Genomic DNA, 23,717 nt, shown 5'->3' on the forward strand with positions numbered 1-23,717 from the left:
GAGGCTTTTTAAGTAGTACAGTTATATGGTGAAGTTGCTTGTGTACCGCAGTACAGGTACAGAGTACAGGTGGCAGTGAGTGCAGTGGGGAGCTTGTGTAACAGAGTCTGTTCATGGTGCAGGTGATGAATTAAATTGAGTCTGTCTGCCCATCCAAAACTGCTTGAGTCATCATAGGCCAAAATCTGAAATATTACCATCACATCACCTACATGCACTGGTGAACTATCCCAGTAAACAAATGCAAGTAAAATAAATAGGTAGTGTACAGCAGTATGGGTACACAATGCAGGTGGTAAAGTTTGTAGCTGCAAATCTGTGTAACAGTGTATGTTTACAGTACAGGGGATAGTGTACAGCTGTACATGTACAGTATATGTTACATGTAAGTGTACAGTAGTACAAATTCTACAGACTTGGTGCAGTAGGGAACCTGTGTAAAAACGTCTGTTCTTGGTACAGGTAATAATGTACAGCAATACAGGCAAATGGTACAGGTGATAGTGCATCATATTACAGGTACATGATGAAGGTGATAGTGTACAGCAGTAGATGTACATGGTGTAGGTGACAGTGCAGTAGGCAGCCTGTGTAATGGTGTTTGATCATGGTACAGGTGATAGTGTACAGTATTATAGGGACATGATGCAAGTGATGGGCAGCAGTACAGCTATGTGATACAGGTGGTAGTGCATTAGGGAACCTGTGTAACAGTTTTTGTTCATGCTAGAGGTGATAGTCTACAGTAGTACAGGTTCATGGTGCTAATGGTATTGTATAGCAGTACAGATAAACAGTGCAGGTGATATGGTACAGATGATAGTGTACAGTAGTAGATGGTCATGGTACAGGTGGAAGTGTATAGTGGTACAGATAGAGTACAGGTGATAAAATAGAGCAGTACAGGTACAAGCTGCATATGGCAGGCAGCACATTAAGGAATATGTGCAATAGTGTTTGGTCATGAGACAGGTGATTATGTACAGCTACATACCTCAGGTGGCAAAGCAGTACAGAATGTCTGTAATAGTGTTTGATCATGATACAAGCAATAGTGTGTCATAGTACAGGTTCATGGAACAGGTAACAGTGTGCTGTAGTGCATGAATGTGATGCAAGTGATAGCACATACACAGTACAGATGGTGCCTTACAGCAGTACAGTTACATAGTGCAGGAGGCAGAGTGTGCAGTAAGAGACCTATTTAACAGTGTCTGTTCAAATCACAAGTGATTGTGTAAGGGTATAGATACAAGGTGGAGGTGGGAAATAACATCATAGGAAGTCATTGTACCACTACAGGTCATTGTACCACTACAGGTTTATTTCACATATGGAAATGGTTTATTGTGCTGTGATATAGCTTTGCAATAGTGTAGCTTCATACTGCAGGTGACAGGGAATACAGTATAAGTGAAATCTTTGAAACAATGTATCTTTATGGTATAGACTATAGGGAGGTAGTGAGACCACTGCAGTAGTACATGCTCATAGTACAGCTGATAGACCCTTGTAGTAGTACAGGTACATGGTACAGGTGTTTATGTTCATCAATACAGATGGAGAATACAAGTGGAGGAGAGTGAATTAAGGAACCTATGCAACCGTGTCTGTGGTGCAAATGATAATGTACAACAGTCCAGGTAATAGGGTACAACACTACAGGTGTACAGTACTGGTGATGGTGTACTGTGTACTTTAGTACATGAACATAGTGCAGTTGATAGTGTGCAACAAGTGCTGATACAAGAGGTAGTGTACAGCAGCACAGGAATATGGTAAGGTGGCACAGTGCACTAAGAGCCTGTGTAATGTTGTCCATGGTGCAGACAATAGTGCAGAGCAATACATGTACCTGGTACAGTAGACTGTGTACAGCAGTATGGGTACATGGTACAAGAAGTAGTGTATAGTAATATAGGTGCATGGCACAGGTGGCAGACTTTGCAGTAGACAGCTTGTAACACTGTGTGTGTGTGTGTGTGTGTGTTCATAGTACAGGTGGTAGTGTACAGCAGTACTAGTACATGGTATAGTCAGCAGTGTACAATGCTATAGACCCATGGTACAGCTGATAGTGTACAGCACTACATGCCCATGGCACAGGAGGTAGTGTGTAGAAGTAAACATACACAATATAGGTGATGGAGAGCAACACTGTAGGTATGTGGTAAAGACAACAGAATTTACACTAGTAAACATAGGTGGCCATTTGTTTTCATGATATAGTTGACCATGTCCAGTATTATAGGTACAGCAGTGTGGTTACATTTGACAGTGTACAGTAGTATAGGTATACGGCACAGGTAGAATGTACTACAGTAGGGCAAGTGTGTAACAGTATTTGTTCATAGTACAGGTGATTGGTCTTTAAAGCAGTAGAGGTACATGGTGGAGGTGGAAGTCAACAGTACATGGTGGAGGTGGAAGTCAACAGTACATGGTGGAGGTGGAAGTCAACAGTACATGGTGGAGGTGGAAGTGAACAGTAATACTGATCTAGATTACACATGGTAGGGATGTAATGAAGTAGGGAACCTGCTTAATAGTGTCTGCTCATGGTATTGGTGATGTTATAGAGCAGAACAGTTACATGGTGCATATGTCATAGACTGCGAATGTGCAATAGTGCAAGTAAATCCATGTTGGTGATTGTGTGTGGCTGTTCATGATGCAGGTGACACAGATGCGATCAATAGTAATAGTGTACAACAGTCCAGGTACATGGTGCAGGTGCCAGATAATGCAGTAGGGGAAACTGTGTAAATGTGTCCATACATGGTACAGAAGATGGTGTACAACAGTGCAGGTACATAGTGCAGGTGGCAGGCAGTAAAGTATGCAACAGGTAGTAGTGCACAATGGTACAGGTAGTAGTCTATATTATTAGGTGTGCAGGTGGCACTGAGTGCAGTAAGAAACCCATACAGGTGGCACAGAGTGGTACGTAGCAGCACTGTTTCATTTTACAGGTACAACAGTACAGGTCCATGGTGCAGGTGTCAGATAATGCAGTAGAGAAGCTGTGTAACAGTGTCTGTTCATGGTACAGGTGATGGTGTACAGCAGTAAAGTTACATGGCACAGGTGGTAATGCACAGTAGTACAGGTACGTGAGACAGATAGGATAGAGCTAGTGCAGTAGGAAGCTTCTGTAACAGTGTTCATAGTATAGCTTATATTATCCAGCAGTACAAGTACATGTTACAGGTGGTAGTGAACAGCACTGCAGGTGCATTGCACAGATGGTAATGTACAGCAGTGTAAATTCATGATGCAGGTGGCAGAGAGTACAGTTGGAAGTCTGTGTAGCAATGTCTGCTTATGGTACAAGTGATTGTTTCCATCTGTACAGGTGCATGATGTAGCTTGATAACATACAGCAGTACAAGTGCATGGTGCAGGTAGCAGAGAGTGCAGTAGTGGCCCTGTGTAACAGTGTGTATTTATGATGCAGTATACAGCAGTACAGGTGTATGTTATATGTTATGATGTGCAACAGCACAGCTACATGGGGAACAGGTGGCACATTGTTAGCACAGTATGAAACCTGTGTATCAGTGTTCAACAGAAGTGCAGTTAGCTATTCTTGCATCTGATTCTTTCCCAAATCCTGAAGCCCCTCTAAACTTTAACTTTAGGAGGAAAAAAAAAACAAACAAAATCTCCTACAGTTTATGGTGCACAAAGACCACCACAATGTTTCAGTTTTAATCACAGATGTAATAACAGCATTCAGGGAGTTGTTGACTGCACACCCTAATACTTTGTGCCCAGGGAGGCTGCTTCATTCACTCCACCCTTGCTATGTATCTGGTGTTCATGATTCAGGTGATGTATCACAGTACAGAAACATAGTACAGGTGATAGTGTGTTGTACTATAGCTATGAGTTGCAGGTGTTAGCGTTTATGCACTTTAGCACCCATGTCCATCACTGATAGGGGCAACAAGTAAATTTTGCAAAGCTTCCTTGTTCTCTCCATCTCTGTTGTTCATATGCAAAATATAAGGGGTAAACTGTACCATAGGAATGTAAGGCTAGGCTTCTTAAGATCCTCAGAGATGAATAGTCTAGTAACCTATACACTATTAGTATCTGTGTTTGTTCATAGTACAGATGGTGGTGTACTGCAGTGCAGGTGCATGGTACAGGTGATGTACTGCAGTGCAGGTGCATGATACAAGTGGTGATGTACTGTAGTGCAGGTTCATGGTACAGGTGATGGTGTACTGCAGTGCAGGTACAGGTGATGGTGTACTGCAGTGCAGATGCATGGTATAGGTGATGGTGTACTGCAGTGCAGGTGCATGGTACAGGTGATGGTGTACTGCAGTGCAGGTACAGGTGATGTACTGCAGTGCAGATTGATGGTGTACGGCAGTGCAGGTGCATGGTACAGGTGATGGTGTACTGCAGTGCAGATGCATGGTACAGGTGATGATGTACTGCAGCGCAGGTATGTGGTACAAGTAATGGTGTACTATAGTGCAGGTGCATGGTGGTGATGTTGTACTGAAATGCAGGTGCATGGTACAGGTGATTGTATACAGCCGTGCAGGTCCATGATACAGGTGGTGCAGAGTTAATGGAGTAATAAACCTATATAATGTTGTCTGTTCATGGTACTGCTGACAGCTATACAGATACATGATAGGTTATATTATAGGAGATCTTTATATTACCACAGATGGATGGCACAAATGAAAGGGGGGTTGTGGATCCTGTAACAGTGCAGCTTTATTGTACATTTGGTGGAGTATAGTATAGTAGATTACAACTTCTGTAACAGTTCAGTTTCATGACTGATACGTAGTGCAGTGGGGCCTTTTCAAGATTTCTGGGTTTTGGTAGGTTGTAATAGTACAGGTAAGGGAAGGTTGCTTTTTGGGGATGCTAAGTAAGGCTAATGTTGGTAGTAATAATGCTAGTGAGGTACTGTAATGGGGGTCCTGCGTAACAGTATAGACTTAAGACAGTTGGAGAAACATTTTGGTGGGCCTTTTTTACCCTTGCAGGTTGTGGGTAAGTTGTTAGGTAGAACTGTCAGGAGGCCTAATTACTGACTAGGGAATGTGGATTAGAATGATGTAGCAGTAGAGATTAAGGTGAGAGTATTAGGACCCCAACATATGTGCTACTCATCATTTGTCTAATGGAGTATTCTGAATTGGTGAACTTTGGTAGGTGGCAGTTTGGAGGGAGGGGATGCTTCTCTTGGCTGCTGTGGATATAAAGCTGCAGTAGTTGTATAAACTGAGGGTTAGCTGGAAGGTAAATTCTCATAAGAAGTATATACTATGAGTTTGTTTCAGGGTCCTCTCTGAGAGGAAGAATAGTTGGTGTTGTAAGTAGCTGAGGATTTAGTTTGTAATCATGTTTCTTATTACTTTGTAGATCCCAGGCAGTGGACAGCAAATGAATATCAGGTAGACAGATCATGACTTAACTCATCTTAGCATTGTATTTATTTATTTTAATTTACCTCCTGTTTATGGCAGTGAAAATGTGTGCAGGCTGAGAATTATGGGAAAGTAACTGCCAAGTTTAGCAATGGGGAACATTATTAAAAAGAGTTTTGTTGGGAAAGAAAGAAAAAGAAAATATGAAGTTTTGTATGGAGGGCCGAGTGCTTATTGCAAGATTTAATAAAATGTAGAACCAGTTTAAGTAGAAACTATGGACTGCTTTCCTTATGTGAGCTTTTATATTTAAAATTGCAATTGTAATTCAGAATAATTTACCCATAGAAAAACGGGTCTACTTTATTCCCGCAAAAGCCGAATTGCTCGAATACAACTCGCACGAATCATAACGAGCCAAACGCATATACGTCGAACACAGTGAACCGTGAAATTCGAAATCTCGATCTCTCATAATTGGCCAACCCCACCGCCTGCAAAATACTACCTACCAAAACACAGTAAAAAACAACACATACACACACTAACCAAAACCCTACTTCTAACTCTAAAGTAAAGCACCAAAATCCTACTTCTAACCCTACACTAAACCTTACATACATTACTATCTATGCACTTACCTTAACCTGCACCCTAACATCCGTAACTATCGCACACTTACCCTACAGAGATATACCAAAGCAAATTAAATAATCCACACACATACATTTAACAAAACCCTAATTCTAATCCTACACTAAACCCTACATACACAATTATCTATGCACTATCCTTAACCCCTCCCAAACCCTAAGGTCCATAACTACCACACACTTACCCTACTGAGCTATACCCAAACAAACTAAATATTACACACACATACACTTAACAAAACCCTACACTAAACTTTACATACATTACCTATCTATTCACTTACCTTAACCCGCACTCTAACCCTAAGGTCCGTAACTATCGCACACTTACCTTAGGGAGCCATTCAGCAGATGGGCCAACTATGTGAATTCGATATTTCCACTTCCGCGGGTTTAATGCATTCGATGTACTCGTGTTTTGGTCATTATGTGTCACGCGAATTGTATTCGAGCGATTTGGCTTTTGCGAGAATGAAGTGGACCCAGAAAAACAACTCCCAGAAATGCTTCCAGAAATTCAAACTTGTATATCCGGTCTAAATACATTTTAATGTGGTGCCAGAAAAGCTCCCAAATTTTTAGAATCTTTGTTGTAAGATGCTGATATTTACATATTATTTTATTTGTGTATATCTAAGCTAGTTAAGTGAACTGGTCTTTCTGTGACATTTTCAACTATATCCCATGCCATGAAAGCAAGTGTAAATACATGCAATATATATGGACAGTTTGTAGAGTTATATTACCTGCCCATCAATAATTACTTTTCTGTTCATTTTAAGCGCATTAGTAATGACTGATCATGTGATCATCTTGGCTGCTAATCCATTATGGAATAAAGTTGATGCTGACCAGGAAGAGTGAGCTATAGTGCTCAGTGGTTGCAATTATTGCAGTGGATTTCTGTGGTTCATTTCCTAGCTGGATTGCTCCCTGTGTGGGATCTGCAGGTTTTCCCTGTGTGTATATTGATCTGGTTTGTCATTTCCCTCCACATTATAAAGTTATGTTCACAGGATAACTGGTGATCCTAGATTGCCTGTAAATATGTGCATGTCTGCATTTAGGAGTTGACTGGCATCCCTTTCAGCACTGTTTGTCTGTCATAAGAGTGTTGCTGCTCCCCTGTGAACCTCAATGAGATAAAGTGGGTGTCAGAATGAATTAATGAAATTGGAAATGAAGAGGACCTGCATTGCGTTTTAGTTTATTGTATTCTTATTTTAAACATTTCCGATTTTGTTGTTTTGTGCAGTGTAACCAGTGTCCCACCAATGAACACATTATTACCACTTCATTGTGTTTTTTGTTCTGTAGAGCACACCTTGCTGCATATCTATAAACACCTCATCATATCACCCTACAGACCCACTTCTCTTTCTTCCAAATACTCAAAACCAATCCTCTGTCTTCATATCTTTACCTAATGTACATACTGTACACGCACTGATTTTTCATATTTTTGTTTTAATATTAACCACATCTTTTCTGTCAGTTTATTTTTTTATTTCTTGCATGCCAAATACTGTCAGTTTCAAATATTCATTGCAGTTCTAATGAATGTTGTAAACATTGTCATTTCAAATTTTTTGTACTTCTAATCAGTGTTGTAAAAGTTGTCAGATTCAAATTTTTATTTACGTTTACTGTACTGAGTAAATATTCTTGGGCTGGGTTTGAAAATGGTCCACTGAGATCAGTAATCTGCATAAGTTAACAAATGTAAACAAATAAGGATGTAATAAAACATTAAATAAGCAAAAAAAATGTCTGCTTTCAGTTGCCAGAAAGATTTGAAGATGTTGCTGTTGAGTTCTCAAGAGAGGAGTGGAACCTACTGAGTGACCAGGAGAAAAATCTACACAAAGAGGTGATGGTACAGAACTACAAAAACATGATTTCTGTAGGTAAGGAGGGTTAGGTGCTGTCATTGTCTGAGGATATAGGTATTTTCATAGTTGCAAAAATACTGGTGTGTGTAAGGAAACTGATTCTGTTGTTTCACTTTTGTTCCTTTCTCTAAGTACAATAAATTCAGTTGATCTTTGTGTCTGCTTCTATTTATCTAGTATTTCATAATGAACAGAGATCCGCGCTTCACACATGCTTTTAGCAAAGTGGTTTAGGAGGTTTAATTTTGTTAACCAACCTGCTCCTAACCAACCATTTTGCTAGTGCTTGTTTGTGAGAGTTAAAATGTTATAGATTCATAGGTTAAACCTCTAATTTGACACCCACGTTGCCAAAGTGGTTAGAAAAACATTCTACCTTGCACACCTCATCATGAAGGGATTCACATCCAGATCCAAGGATGTCATTGTACCCCTATATTCCTCCCTCATCAGACCCATGATTGAGTACAATGCCCCATTTGGTATGTACCTCACCCGGCATTTGCAACAGCTGGAGAGACCACAAAAGTACCTCACCAAGAGGATCAAGGGTCTCCAACATATGTCTTATTCTGCCAGACTAAAGAAACTTCAGCTCTATTCAGTAGCATACCACCTGCTCAGAGGTGATCTCTGCCTGATGTACAAGGCCATGTCCAATCAGGATCTGATGGACATGCTCCACCTCAAAAAATCCAAATCCATCAGGACCATGAGAGCTAAAGACTTAAACCTCAGCACAAGTATGAATAGGATATGCTGGAGGGATAGATTCATAACCCAGAGGCTTGTCATGCTTTGGAACAAGATCCCAGTTCAGATTAGGCAGAGCCCTCACTGACTCTCTTCAAGAGAAATCTTGATGAGTGGATGGGAGATCGTAAGTTTACCCCAGGGGTCACATCTGTGTCACTGCTAGACAGGGGCACAGTAAACTAATTCTATTATATAAGGGGACCTTCATTGTGTCACTTCTAGACAGAGGCACAGTATTCTAAATTTATTCTGTACATTTTTTGTACCATTTCATGGGGTGGCAAAAGCCACATCACTATGGCTAGGCTTACAAATGTCCCAGGGCAGATAGCCTAGTACTATACTATGAAACTATGTGATTTAATGGGTTTACTACGAATAATTATGTCTTGTTCAAGCCATGCATGATTATTTGACCTCAAAATATATAAAACATTTGGAGGTCACACCTTAAAGCTGGGACAGTGAGCTCTTAAAACACAAAAGTCTTGCTAGCTTGGGTACCACTGCAGATTGGTTGCCTGTTTTTGATTTGCTGGATTCTGCGGGAGTGTAAGCTGGATTTTGACTCGTGAGAATAAGGCCTTAAATTCATTAAATAATTGGAGAGTTGCTGAGTCTCATGCATCAACATGGAGCAGCGTAAATAATATTGGGTAGGCAGTGCAAGGTATATAAATGCCACTTCCTTCCCTGTTCCAGGCTAGTTGCACTGTTGTAAGTGATTTTATTAGCCTTAGCAGTTGAACCAGATTTGCATGTTTATTGCTTTATGACCTGAACCCCACTTTTAATACTGGGATTATTTATTGGGATGTATGTTGTTTTTTTTAGAAGATAGCGCATTAAGAAAGCAGCAAGTCCAGATGGGGTTTCACCCTCCTGTTTAAAAATGTGTGTTGATCAACTGGCTCCTGTTTTTTTACCCAGATTTTTAATAAATCATTAGAGCTGTGTGAAGTTCCCTTATGTTTCAAACAAGCCACAATCATTCCAGTAATGAAAAAATCCAGTATAACAGGACTGAATGACTACAGGCCTGTTGCTTTGACATCGATGGTCATAAAGACTTTTGAGAGGCTGATGTTAGCTAACTGGAAGGATATTACAGCTCCCTTGTTGGACCCCTTTCAGTTTGATTATCGAGAGAACTGTTCAATGGGTGATTCAGTTAATATGGGTCTGCACTGTATCTTACAACATCTTGACAACCCAGGGACATATGCAAGGATTCTGTTTGTGGACTTCAGCTCTGCATTTAATACAATATTCCAGAACTTCTTCACTTGAAACTCTCCCAGCTTTCCATTCATGCCTCCACCTGTCAGTGGATTACAAATTTTCTGACCAATAGGAAACAGCAGGTGAAACTGGGGAAATTTATATCTAGCTATTGTATGATCAATACAGATGACCCCAGAGATGTGTGTTCTCCCCACTGCTATTCTCCCTCTACACTAATGACTGCTTCTCTAAGGACCCCACTGTCAAACTTATTAAATATGTGGACGATACAACCATTATTGGGCTCATCAGGAATGGTAATGAGTCTGCATACAGTTGGGAGGTTTATCAGCTGGCCCTTTTGGTGTAGTCAGAATAATCTGGAGCTGAACACTCTTAAAACTGTGGAGATGACAGTGGATTTCAGGAGTAGTACTACAATATTATCCCCCTCTTTATATTTAATACTGCTGTGTCAGTTGTGCAACTTTCATGTTTTTGGGATCTAAAATCTCCCGGGACTTGAAGTTGGAGACCAATGTAGGGTCCACTGTAAAAAAAGGCACAACAGTGAATAAACTTCCTCAGCTGTCACAGAAAGTACAACCTCAACAGGAGCTGTTGATTCAGTTCTACACAGCAGTCATCGAGTCTGTTCTCAGCTCATCCATAAACGGTGTGGCTAGGATCTGTGTCTAAACATGACAAAAATAGGTTACATCAAATAGTCAGGTCTGCTGAAAATGTCACTGGTGCTAGTTTGCCCTCCTACAAAACATGTACTGTTACAGAATTATGAAAAGGCAGGAAAGTCATCACCAACCCTTCACATCCAGACCATCATCTTTTTGAACTGTTGCCATCGGCCAGGTTTTGTAGATTAATATGCATCAAAACAAGCAGCTATATGAAGAGGTTTTTTTTTTTCCTAGGTCATCAGCCTCATAAACGGTTAACTCAGCTTATCAGGCTGGGTATTCTTTTTCCCAAGCCTCTGAGGGTTCTGTAATATTGTTTTTGCATTGCTAATACTTGTTTCTTTCAAAGTTTATTTCAGTATTTTTTGCACTGAGTTGCACTTTGCACCTTGCACATATATGTATATTTACATTTTTGTCTTGTTCTTAATGTATCTCATTTCTCTTGCTTTAATAGCTGTGTGTGTGTCGCTTATTGTAATTCATACTTGTCACTGAAATCAGAGTCAGATTCCTTGTATGTGCGCGCACTTGGCCAATAAATGTGATTCCAATTCTGATTTAGAAAAACTGCGTTTGTTGCTCTAGTGTATTCTGGTGAAACTTGTCCTTTATCGCTATTATGACTAGCTGCACTGAAGCTTGCATCTCAGATAGTATAAATTGTCATATGTTGTTTATTGAGAAGCTACCCTTAAGCTATCTCCAGATACAGCCCTTAACAGGATTTGTTTCTTTTAATTTGGAAGGCTTCCCTTGGAGAATTTGTCTCAAGATGTATTGCTGGGATTAGGCATACAAAGTCATTATTGTGATGTTTGCTTTGGACTTTGAGCAGTATTCCAGTGTACTGTCACCTGAACTGAGACATTGTAGCACATTCTACTCCCACATGGTGGATTTGACCAATCCCTGTTTTTATTTGTAGTGTTTACCAAATCCTCCTTGGACAAGCCTTGTATTACTGTCAAAGTAACTTTCCTCTACACAATCTCCTGTTCATCCCCACAGCAAGTAGAAGCTGTGCCTAGCCACTGTTCTTAAAACAGGATAACCAGCATGTCTGGTTTGCAGAATGGAATGGATGTAACATTTCCTGTCCACTCCACTGCAATAACTTGCCATCCTACCAGTTTACCCGCTGACTGCAGAAAATACTCAGTCATCCTTAACTTCTAGAAGACACCGACTAGAGATAAAGAAAACACAGTATCTCCACATTAGCAGCACTGAGGTCATGGCAAAGTAGCAAACTCTGGCAGGATGTCTACAGAAATGCTGACTTGGCCTAACCTCTGGAAGACACCCGCTACAAGCAAAGAAATAAGAGTGTCTTGCAGGTACCAGAACTGAAGTTGTAGAAAAGTGGCAAACATTGGCCCGTCACCAGCAGTAAGTATAGGTTCTATAGCTCATGATAGCCGGTTTTGGAAATTCATGTTTAATGGCTTCTGTCTTAGTAATGTAAGGCTAGAACAGATGTCTCAACTTCCTCTGAAGCCCATGGATACTCAAGCGATGGTCACAGTACAGTAACATAGTGGATTAAGGTTTCTTTATTTCAGAAATGGGAAGTTGTTGTTCCTGCTTTCATAGCCTCTGTCTACATCAGTAATAAGTTAATGCACTGAAAAACCTACTGACCATCTAGTTCACAGATAGTTTCTCCAAGTGCTGTGTCTTTCCCTGCACAGCAAGTAGGAGACGTTGTACCTGGGTACCATTTTTAAAACAAGATAAATAGACATCCTTGGTTGCACATGCACCATTTCCTCTCCCATTCACTGGGCGTGCCTTCGTTGAAGATTGGACATCGAGCTGGCACCTCGGCATTCTGAAAAATCTAATGTCAATCATTAGCGGACCGGAGTTCCGCTGTGGCGACCCCTAACCGGGAAAAGCCGAAAGACAACAACAACATGAATTGCAATATGTGCTCTTAAACTGACTAGTTCACAGTGTTTTTCTATAATTTTTGGAATCAGCTGGAAGTAATTATAGTTTTATTTTGCCGACAGAACAGTGACTGACATTAATGGTGCATGGCACGCTGTCACTCTTCTGCCGACTTTGAATTGTAAATATTGCTTTAATTTATAATTAGACTGGCCCTGCTGGGTAATATTAGTGTCACTAACTGTATTTTTTAGAAAGACTCTTCAAAGAAGAATGTACAAGGTGAAATCTATTAGCTGCCCTATGTGATAACTTTACGATGACTAGTTTACTCTTTATGTAGGTGATTTTCCCCTACGTAAGGAATTGCAACTACTACCTTGATGATATGTTTAGCATTCTGCTTACAGTATCCCGGAGAGAGTGGCAAGTGCTGTGAGGGAAACTATGTATCATCTGCATGTTTCAACTTGTTAGTATTATCTGGAAGCTGGTTTTCTCCCTATTCTGCTGATTAGCTCAGTAAGTGTATACATTACTAGTTCTATGTTAAACTCTCTTCTAAGAACCTCAGTTTCTTTCACCTTTTTCCTTATAATCACTCACTTATGTAATCCTGCATCCTATTCCACTCTCCTTCCAGTGCCATTCTACCACTTTACCCGCTGACTACAAAAATACTCACTTGTCTCTAACTTCTAAAAGTCACCAACTACAGGTAAAGCACAGTATCTTTGCATTACCATCACTGAGGTCAAGGCAACATAGCAAACTTTGGCCAGCTGCCTACACTGTCTATGTTCTATAGCTCGCGATAGCTGTTTAGGAATTTCCTATCTCCTGCTTTTCCTCTATGGCTCAGGGATACTAAAACTCCATAGCCTGCACCCAGTACAATAACCTAATGGATTAAGATTTTCTTTTCCATATTTCAATAGCAGGACAATCTTGTCCCTACCTTCACAGCCTCTGCCTATACACTGTTGTATTGAAAATTTACTGGTCACCTAGGGAACAGATTTTCTCCAAGTGCTAGGTTTTCGCTTACACAGGGAAAGCCCTGTTCTGTTCTTCCTCTCTGTGCTCAGTCTCACTTTGTTCTTCTACTGTACCCCTGTTCCTGCCCATGACCACTCTAAATGTTCAAACAGGCTGTCTCCACTTTTCACTATTTACCAAACAAATCAGCATACACCAGATTACTTCCCCTGCCCATCTTCCAAAACCTAGACACATTCCGTCACTTTCTTAGCCTAGCAAAAAATTTAACAGGCTTGTATACATAACAAAATGCCAGTTTTTTTGGCTTCCCTTGACTGATGGCCATCTGGCTAATCACTATTTCCCTTGACCATTTCTTCATTATGGGGGAGAGCTAATCATGGCATCACCATGATGCACACATGTACTGGGGAGTAAACACTTCAGGGCTTGTGATAGAATGGGTGTAGCATGTTGCAGCACTAATACTGTTAAGTGATACAATTCCTTTGCCTATGCTGCCTTCTCATTTGATCAGATTTCTTCCATTGGCTGTCCTTTCTCCACTGAGGATGACTTTTTTGGGGGAAATTTTCCTGTGCATCTTGCCCCTCAACCTTTCCCTTGTGGGAAGTGAGGAGCCATTCCCTCTTTACTCCACTCCCTCCGTGGCTGGTTTATCCAGTACCTGGACCAGTTCTTGAACCTGGGTCAACTGGACATAGTCAGGGTTTCATCTAGTAACAGCAGAGAGTCAGTCCCAGGTGTCCCATTTAAAATCCATGCTCCTCTCCATCGTCATCAGCTACCTCCCTTCGGTATTTTCCAAACTCTCATTACTATTCTTTGGGCTGATGCTTTACTTGTTCTTAAATAAACCTCTCCCTCCAAGATATAGTACCTGATTTAAAAACTGGCATCACACAGCTCTGCTCATGCTCCAGACTTGTATACAAATTTGAAAAACAAATTCCATTGTGTTTAGGATTGTGTTTAGGACCCACTAAAAACGTTTCTATTGCTGTTTTCGTGACATCTTTTTTCACCAATGTAATGCTGTCCTAGAATAAACAAGTTAAAATGTATGGGTGTAAGTCTTGTCATTCTCTCTCCTAATCACACTAGCCTAAGGGTCAGTTGCTTAAAAGTCTGGAGATTCATGAAACATTTGAATCCATTGCTTTGAAGATCCTAATCCCTTGAACTCAAATGTCCCCTCCTCTGATATCTCTTTCTCAACTAGAAAATACCTTCTTTCAAATAAATACTAAGAAAAATCTGTCCATTCATTAACCTAGCTGATCCAAAAAACATATCATTGTACCTTCTACAGTACCAGATAATGCAGCTGATGCAATTAGTGCATGAAATAATATGGTTTTATTAAGCAGAAAAAAAGTGATGTTGCAGACTCCTCTTTAGCACAGGTAAAACAACAAAAGTTTTACAGTGTGTCATACCATTTCTTTCACAACACCAGGGTGATTTCACACAGATTTCCTCTGACTGTTTCCTTAGTAAAAAATCGGTAAGCTGCTTTAGGTTCTTCTGGTCTACCTCTCTCATTTGTAGTACCATATGTCAGAACCACAGTTTGAGGCACAAGCTCCCCCTGCATTGAGGGGACCATTTTCTCTCATTACCAGAGCCAGAGTCCTCTTTTTGTGTAACAGAAAAATAGGATAATTTGCTTGTTAACTCTCCATGGGGAGCTTTCTGACTAAAATGGCATTTACATCACTTTGGGTAATCTTAGGTTGAGAACCATTCTTCTGTGTTACATTTGATCCCCCCTCCCAGCTTGAAACCTTCAGTTTCGGGCCCACTAAATGTCTGTGAGTCCTAGACATATCATCTGCTTTGTAGTGGATCAAGTATGACCAATGTTTTACAGTAAATTTAAATGGTTGCAAGGAGGGCACCCACCTACAAATTTAGCGTTTCCATCTTGTCCCTTATGTAGCCACGTTAGGCGGCATGATCTGTGACCAGTGCTAGTCTGTGCCAAGGATGTAGTATTTTTAGTGATGACAATACTCTCCTTGGTCACCAAGCATTCTCTCTCAGTAGTGGAATATGAGGTTTCCGCTCTAACTAGATTGGGATTTAAAAAAAATGTATACATGTCCTTCCCCATCCACGGCCTGTGAAAACACTGCTAATTGTATCCCTGATGTATCAGTATAACCTGTGAAGAATCTGCTGAAATTGGGGCATGCTAAGACAAGTTGTGAGCATAATGCTTTTTTTCAACTGCTTAAAGGCATTGTCTGCCCCTAGTCTCCATTTTGCCTTACTTTAAGGGAATCTTCCCTTTTCTCAAGTCTCTTAACAGGGTATATTATTGTACTGTTAATGCAAAATGGGGAACAATCTTGATAATACCCACCTAACCTGGGCTAATTTCTTATTGCTTACAGCTTTTTCTTTCTGGAGCAAAAAAAAAATTCCGCTACCTGTTGCATGTCCTAAATATTTTAGGTCAATGATGCCTAACTTATTCTTGGAGGGATTGACTGTGGATGTTGCATGCCTCAGTGGCTCTAATGCAGCCTGTACCTTAGCAGGATGGGAGCTCCAATCCTCAAGATTGTATTATGATGTCATCTTAGTAACTAGCAACATATTTGTATGTTATAACATTATTTTAGTAATTGGCAGCACATTTGACATGGGGCTTTTTAATACTCTTCCCATTCATTTTTAAAGGGTTGTAGCGACACCATGTAGTCCAAAAGGAGAATATGCTGGAATAAATCCTGTTCCACTGAAAATGCTGTATTTTCATTGACTTAAGCTGTTTGAGTGATTTTCCAGTACCCCTTAGTAATATCAAATATGATTAAGAATCTTACCTTTCCATACCTCTCAACTTCCTAGTGCAAGTAATATGGACAAACCCAAAAAAGACGGTGAAACAAAGGTTCAGAATCAGGAACAGATTTTAATTATTGCTGTTATAAACTCACAAAAGTTGCTGTAAAAGTATTTGTGCTCTCTACACAACATTTGTGTCGGATTGTGGTGTTCTCTCTCTACATAACATTTGTGTCTGAGTGTGGTGTTCGCTCTGTACACAACATTTGTGTCTGATTGTGGTATTCTATAAGATTTTAAATTACCTTATCTTGGAGAAGAGTGTTGAACCAGATTTGCTGTGCAAGGTAGTTCTGAAAACATATTTTTGTTTCTTACAGAAACTCCCTTGTTAACTTTTTTTTTCCTGTGGCTTAGATAATGCAGTATATCTGACTGCAGACACAGAGATCAGTTTTGTTTCTCCACAAGTTCTGTTCTGTCAGCTTTGTTGTTGCACTAACTGTGAAAATCTGCATTTCTTGCATAGTACAGCTCTGTAATTTACAAAATTCACCTTATCCATTATTTTAAGTGGATCCTGGCATTTAGCCACAAATGTGTTTTCTGCAGTGAGAACCAAAACTTACATCTAGTCGCCAGCTCTGAATTCCCTGTTCTTTGCATTTCTGTTGTGCACCTCTTATTGAATAGCTAGAACCATTCCTTGTGTTTCCATACGATGGGGATCAGCATTTTGTGTTACTTGTAGTTTGGTCAAGTGATCTTTTACACTTGTAAACTAGTTTTTTCTTTTTTCCCAAGTTTCTCTCACAACATCCAACAATCCACAAACTTGCTTGCCACATACCTCAAAATGACTGTACCCTGTGCATGCCTAACCATATACAAATTTTATTAGAGACACTGAAAACGTTTTTGCTGCCCTTTTCAACATAGTTGCCGGAAGCTGTTGAAGACTGGGGGCGGAGGGTGAGAGGGGCACTTAGTGATCTAAAAAGGGAAATTTTTTTATAACTATTTACTGTCACAACATAGGTTCACTTGGAGGAATTTTTAAGCTTAGCAAATTCCCTTTTGGTGCTTGATTCTTGAATTAACATTTTCTGATTGGTCTTACCTATCCCATGGCTGATAATTGTATATTATACCATAGCAATCTCCTCTGCTTTTTTTTAGTGTCTCGCCATGTTAAATGAGTTAAACACCATTGATTTTATTATTTAAGAAAAGTAGTTTAAGTAATAGTTTATAATATCAAGCATTAAATACGCTTGGTATCTGGGTGGTTTTGCGCTCGGTTTTTTTTTGGGCTATCGCTTCCTCTCGACCAAAACCACGCCAACCGTGGGTAAATTTAGCATTACCCACACCCAGGCGTGGGTTATTGCTATATTAGCCCTAGTGAGAATAACTGTGATCATTCCATAGATAATTTGAGGGGACCCATATAAGGGATGCAGCGTTTAAGAACTGCCTCTATCCATTAGTGGCAATGAGGGGCAATACTGGAGCACATTTTTTACAGCCCATCCTTAAATCCAAGTTGCATTTCTGGATTTTATTTTGTTACATTTTATAGCACAATGCACAAACACTAACAGATATCTGTTAAACAAAGCAATACTGTCTCACAATGAAAATAGACTTCATTAAAACTTCTCTGCCCTTGAAATTCCCATTCATTGAAACGGCATTAAAACCCACACCACATCCAAAGAAAATGCATCTGGCCAGCGGTGGATAAAGATTACCTTTGGGCTGTTTTCAAATCAGATGCCCCTTGCGCACAAAAAAACAAGAAACATGCATGCGTTCTTTGATACACCTTCCTGACTTTATTAAATTATATTCCTTGTATAATACAGCACACTTGTTAGACTTAAGTTAGAGTGTATTTTAAATTTTTATTGTATGAACATTTTTCCAGTAGGCAATGAAGCAAAATGCATGCACCAAGAACGATAAAACTGCCCTATTCAGAACATTTCCATGTAACAGTCTACTTTTACACACAATATATGTATATATATATATATATATATATATATATCTATATCTATATATAAAAATACATAATCACAGTAGTGTAAGCCGTAGGCATGTTGCACAGCTTCTTGCACTTATTTTCAATTGGGGGGGGGGGGGCAAAAGGCCAAACATCAGGGACACATTTCAAACATTGCTTGTATAATTTTGGAAAGTTGCTTGCATAAAATGTTATGTTACCACTGTACATTTCACTGCCAAGTCTTGAACCCAAACCCTGTGCACTACAGTCAGAGCAACATACCACTAAGCTAAATCAGTAGTTTCCTGAACGACAGGAAGAAAAACTTAAATGGTTATCATTTACTGAAATTCGGTTCTCACTTATCACCATAGCTCTCAACCTCCTAGCACAAAAATACAGAACAAAGCTAATAATGGGGGAATACAGCCCCAAAATAGGGACACATTTCAAATACTGATCTTATAAACTTTGAAAATTGCTAGCATAAAAGATTTTGTTTTACTGCTCCTGAAAACCAGAGATTTAATGAGAAAAAGAACAAAACAAAAATGTGAGGCATACATTCACAAGTGATGGTGGCTAGGGACTTTAGGCTCTTTTTTACCTGCATCCAAGGTGCAGGGTTTGAGACTGTATACCTCTAGCCACCAGATGTATCCTGTTGGGGGTGTTTTCTCTCTCACACACACACAGCCCTGTCAGTCAAACTTCAGTTCACGTTACTACTTATAATCTGATCTGTGGAGTTTTATCTTTAGAGCAGTTCAGTTTCAGCAAGTAGCAGGGAATGAGTAAAGAAAACGAAAGAAAAAGAAATGAAAAGTTTTCCGTTTACTAATTTCATGGGTCTTGGTTTAAAATGGATTAGAGGAGCACACACATGAATCTGTAGCTCTTTCCTTACACAGTAGAGCCTGTTATAGTATGCAATTCAGTTGCTTACTTTTATAACTTGTAGCTTTGCTTGTTTCAACTTTTTGACTATCACAGCCATCAGGAAGCTAGCCAAGAGCAGGAACGGTGATATAAAAATGCAAATTAGTTTTGTCAAGCATCACTTCAGTTTGAAAATAAAAAGTGTATTCACTAGAGGTTAACTTTGGGTTGGGCAGAACTAGGTAGATTACTGTCACAGGACACCTTCAGCTTTTTGCTGACAAGTTGTTTGACACTAAGACCATCATGACTAAAAGATTGTCAACATCTTGTAATGATAATTTGACTCCTACAAGAGGGAAAGTTGAGTGCTGCCATAAAGAAATTACCTTCAGCTCGGACGGCGGTACGAAGGAATCTGAATCTGTGGATCTGCAGTTAAAGGAGAAAATAAATCCTTCTGCCATAAAGAAGCCTGCCCAAACGGAGAAAATAAATCCTTCTGCCATAAAGAAGCCCGTCCGAATGGTAAATCCTCCTGCAAACATCCTGTATTTAAACAGGTGCGTGGCATGCTGATGCAATTGCTCACGTTATGAGTTATTTGGGATGTTGCAAGTGCTGCAAAAGTGTGGGGGGGTGCCCCTCTCTCTATGGTTCCGGCGCCCATGCTTTTCAAGCACTTTCATGCTCACCTCCCAAATCAAGCAGGGACATACATGATAACCCATCCAAACATCAAGACAAACTTTAAAGATGGCCAAAGTAGTTCTTTGTTTGACCTGTAGTAGTAATTGTCCTGTTGGTGAGAATACCGTGAGTTAGGATTCTGTCCCTCCAGTTAGTTTAATAGTTGGTGTATATTTAGATCCATAGTGTAAGAGTTTGCAGAGTTACTAGATTTGTAAGGAAATAGGAGGCCAAATATGACTGGTTCTTTCTTGACTTGAAAAGCAAGACATAGGTCACCTTGGAGCACCTGACAGGCATAGGTCACCTTGGAGCACCTGATAGGCTACCGAGTAAAAGGAGAATGTTCATCATATATGGCCACTGTTGTAGTAGCCTTAGATATATGGGTTATATCCTACCAAGGGTAACACATCTGACCAGCTTTCAAAGCTTCAGGGCACCTTCCAAGTGCTCATGCTGAAATGGCAGCTCGAGCTGAGCTGATTACAAAGACAGGTTTGAGCACCAAGCCCCTCAGAGCTTTCCTGTCATTGACGAGAACACTGCTTTGTGAGTTTTCGAGGACTGACAGTCCGCTTATGCTGTACCTTTGCTAGGCAGATAAGTTACCTTTTGGGAAGAACCTTCCACATTTAAAAAAACAGTTGTTGCTTTATTGTACTTTCCTGTTTTGGAAAGTTATTTTTAAGCTAGGAGTTGTGTTTTAAAGGATGGTCGTGAGACTTAATTGTACTTTTAAACAGGAGCTCACTTTATCCTGTCAGTTTAAAAGTTGTTTAAAGTAACTGAAAACCATTTTTTTCCTGTGAGCAAATTGTGTTGATTTCACTTTTTGGAGCTGAAAAAATTGTTTTAAAGTGCTTTTTACTGTATTTTACATAAAAAAAGTGACTTTTAAAGACTTTAAATTTTTACTGGCTTATTCTGCTGGTTTCTCTGGGAAAGAGGCACCATTTTCAGCTTGACCACAGAACAAACTACCAGTACCATGGTCAGTCTATCTTCCAGCCACAAAATGAAACAGATAAGCAAACAGCCTTTGTCACCACAGCAGGTTAGCAGTTTGCCTCAGCCACAGGTGGGTGACTCTGCTGTGGCCATAGATTGTTCCTCAGACCAATCATCTTTTACCACGGATCCCTCTGGTGTAGCACCTACAACCACTATTGACCAGGAGTTAGCCACTTGCTTTGTGACTGTTGAGGTCCCCTCAATGGGGAATGGAGAGACACTTTTGTCCGTCATAGGAGACGGAATAGGGATGACTTCCCTGTTTGGTCAAAATGTTGTGCCCATCCCTGGGGAAGCTGGTGCTGATACTGCCATTAATAACACTGTTGGCCCCATTTTTCCTTTCGAAAAGAAACAGAAAACTAAACCTGCATCTACTCCTCCTCAAATTTCCTTAGACATGAGTCAGTTTACTGAGTAGGTGGGAGGTTGGCATAATGGTTAAGGTGTTTTTACCTTGCAGACACAAGGCACAGGGTTTGATTCTCACATGGGGCAATTGGCTAGGCTTAAAATGGCCCATAAGGGCAGTTGGCTTATTACTAATATATGGACCATACTATGGACTGGCTCAGGGTTTATTTCAAGCTATTGATCCTTCTTATAAGGTGGTTTCTGCTAAAAGAAAGAGGTATACTTCTTTTCCTGAAGACATTCACGATTATGAATCTGGACAGGAAGAGGAATTGTTAGATACAAGGTTTTCTGCTCAATTTTCTGATTCCACTCAGACGAGAACTTAGTTTCTGATTCTATCTGTGGTGGTTTCTTTTTCTCTGAGAACATTTCCAGAATGTGCCAGTGCTTTCAGTGGGAGAACACAGAGGTTTCTCAGTCACTTAGAAAATGCTATGAACTGTTACAAAAGTAATTTCCAGAACCTTCACTCATTCCTCTTTCAGCTTTGGAGGATGTGTGTGTCACTGCTTGTATTTTTCCTGATCTTCAGCTTGCTATCCCTAAAAAGTCAAATAGAATGTTTAAAGTTCCTTAGTCTTTTAAATGGTTATACATTCTTCACAAACCTGACCTAGCAGCTATAGCTTTAGATAATCCTACTGCTGCTAAACACTTAGTTAATTCTAATATTACTGTTTCTGACAAGGATGGAAGATTATTCAGTAGTATGGAAAAAAGTGTATGCTTCTGCAACTTTGATTTTCAGAATTTTGAGTTGTCAGGCTCATATGTTAAAGTTTATTCTGATTAGTTGTGAAAATGTGAAATTATGATAATTGTTTTGTCTGCAGCTTCTTCTTGTGAGGAAAAATCTGCTTTAAGTCACAGTTCATTGTTGTACAGAGTTTATATGACTCTGATACCTTTCCATGGCTATGGCCTCTGGTGCTGTTTTGAGGAGGTTTGCCTGGCTGCCTTCTCAGAACCTCCTAGATGATTAAAAATGAGATTTTAAATTCTCCTTTTGTATAGGGATTTAGATTTAGGTTCTTCAACTGCACAAGTTATCAAAAAGTGTGATGAAAAGGGTAAGTTGATATAGGGAATCTCTAAGACGTTTCAGGCCTCTTTTTCCAAATTTTCTAAGGGATTCTGTAACTCCTCATCCAGTTTTGGAAAAAAAACAAAGTAGTGTCTCAACAAAATGCTGCTGGTAAACAGACATTTAAGAAGAAATGGCAGAGGGGTACCGAAAATAATTCAGGAACCTCCCTATACCAAGAACAGTCTAACAAGTTAGAATGACTATTTAAGGGACCTTGTTCCCACCCCCACTAGCAGTCACTTTTCCATTGCAGAAAGTCTGAATCTCCACTTTTCTCTTTGGCAACATTCTCAGCCAAATGGATTCTGACGATCATTCATCAAGGTTACAAAGGGCAGTGGGAGGAAATCCCTCCTTTCCAGAGGGTAATTCTTCATCCACTAGACCAGATTCTCTTATTTCCACTTGCCCTTTCATCTTATGCTATCCCAGTGTGTGATGGAACTAGTTCCTCTTTCACAGTTTAGGAAAGGTTTTTATTCAGGAATGTTTTTAGTGCTAAAGAAATAAGATGCTAGGAGACCATATCTGGAGCTTTATTTCATAAACTTGCTTATAATAGTGCCAGATTTCAAAATGTTGTAACTTCACAATCTGTTACCATTTCTTCTTCATTTACGTTTATCTGTTTATCCAGGCTTCAGACATTTCTTAAGGTTTTGTGTGCCTGGATCACATTTCTCTGATGTACCTCTTGGACTATCTATTGCGCCAAGAGTGTTTGCAAAGTGTCTAGCCCCACTTACAGCTTATTGTTCCTTATTTAGACAACTTGCTCACCTTTGCAGAGTCGTTAAGTGTCAGGAATCTCTCACTTAGGTACAAGACCTCTTACACATGTTGAGACTCAAGACAGCATGTGCAAAGGGAGTCAAAAAAGGCTTCTGAATGTTGTCTTGAGTCGCAGCATGTGAGACCCATAATTGTGAAATATTCTATCACAGTGTCCAAATTCTGAATGGAGAACCTTCAGAATGGATCTAGATGTAGATCTACTTTTTCCATGGAAGAAAAGCTCTTTGAAGTGAGGTATCTAGCTGGCAACCCAGGGTTGCTCCTGTTTCTGCCTGAAAATCCTGATATTTTATGACTTTGTGTGTCTGTGTGCGCAAGACACTGTAGTCACTGGGTATGGCAATTTTCAATGATCAATGCTACTTCTGTCTTCTTTCTTGGACCACTATATCCAGTTTTCTAGCATCTATCTTTTCAGCTGTTGGTAATGGATGATCCCATGTGATATAGACTTCATCATTTTCTATGACGCTTTGTGGCTAATGTTTCCAGTGTTTTTCAGCCA

General features: G+C 39.9%; 1 protein-coding gene across 1 annotated transcript in view; it reads left to right on the forward strand.

The window, feature by feature from the left end:
- Nucleotides 1-23,717, forward strand: part of LOC122798699 (zinc finger protein 883-like) — a 115,037-nt gene that overhangs the window by 19,546 nt on the left and 71,774 nt on the right. Inside the window, exon 2 of the mRNA XM_044067794.1 lies at nucleotides 7,836-7,962. Coding sequence (XP_043923729.1) covers nucleotides 7,836-7,962 — 127 coding nt within the window. The remainder of the gene's footprint in view (nucleotides 1-7,835; nucleotides 7,963-23,717) is intronic.

The sequence above is a fragment of the Protopterus annectens genome, chromosome 3.part1 (assembly GCF_019279795.1).
Source record: "Protopterus annectens isolate FY-2018-M chromosome 3.part1, PAN1.0, whole genome shotgun sequence".
In the NCBI taxonomy this organism is placed as follows: domain Eukaryota; kingdom Metazoa; phylum Chordata; order Ceratodontiformes; family Protopteridae; genus Protopterus; species Protopterus annectens.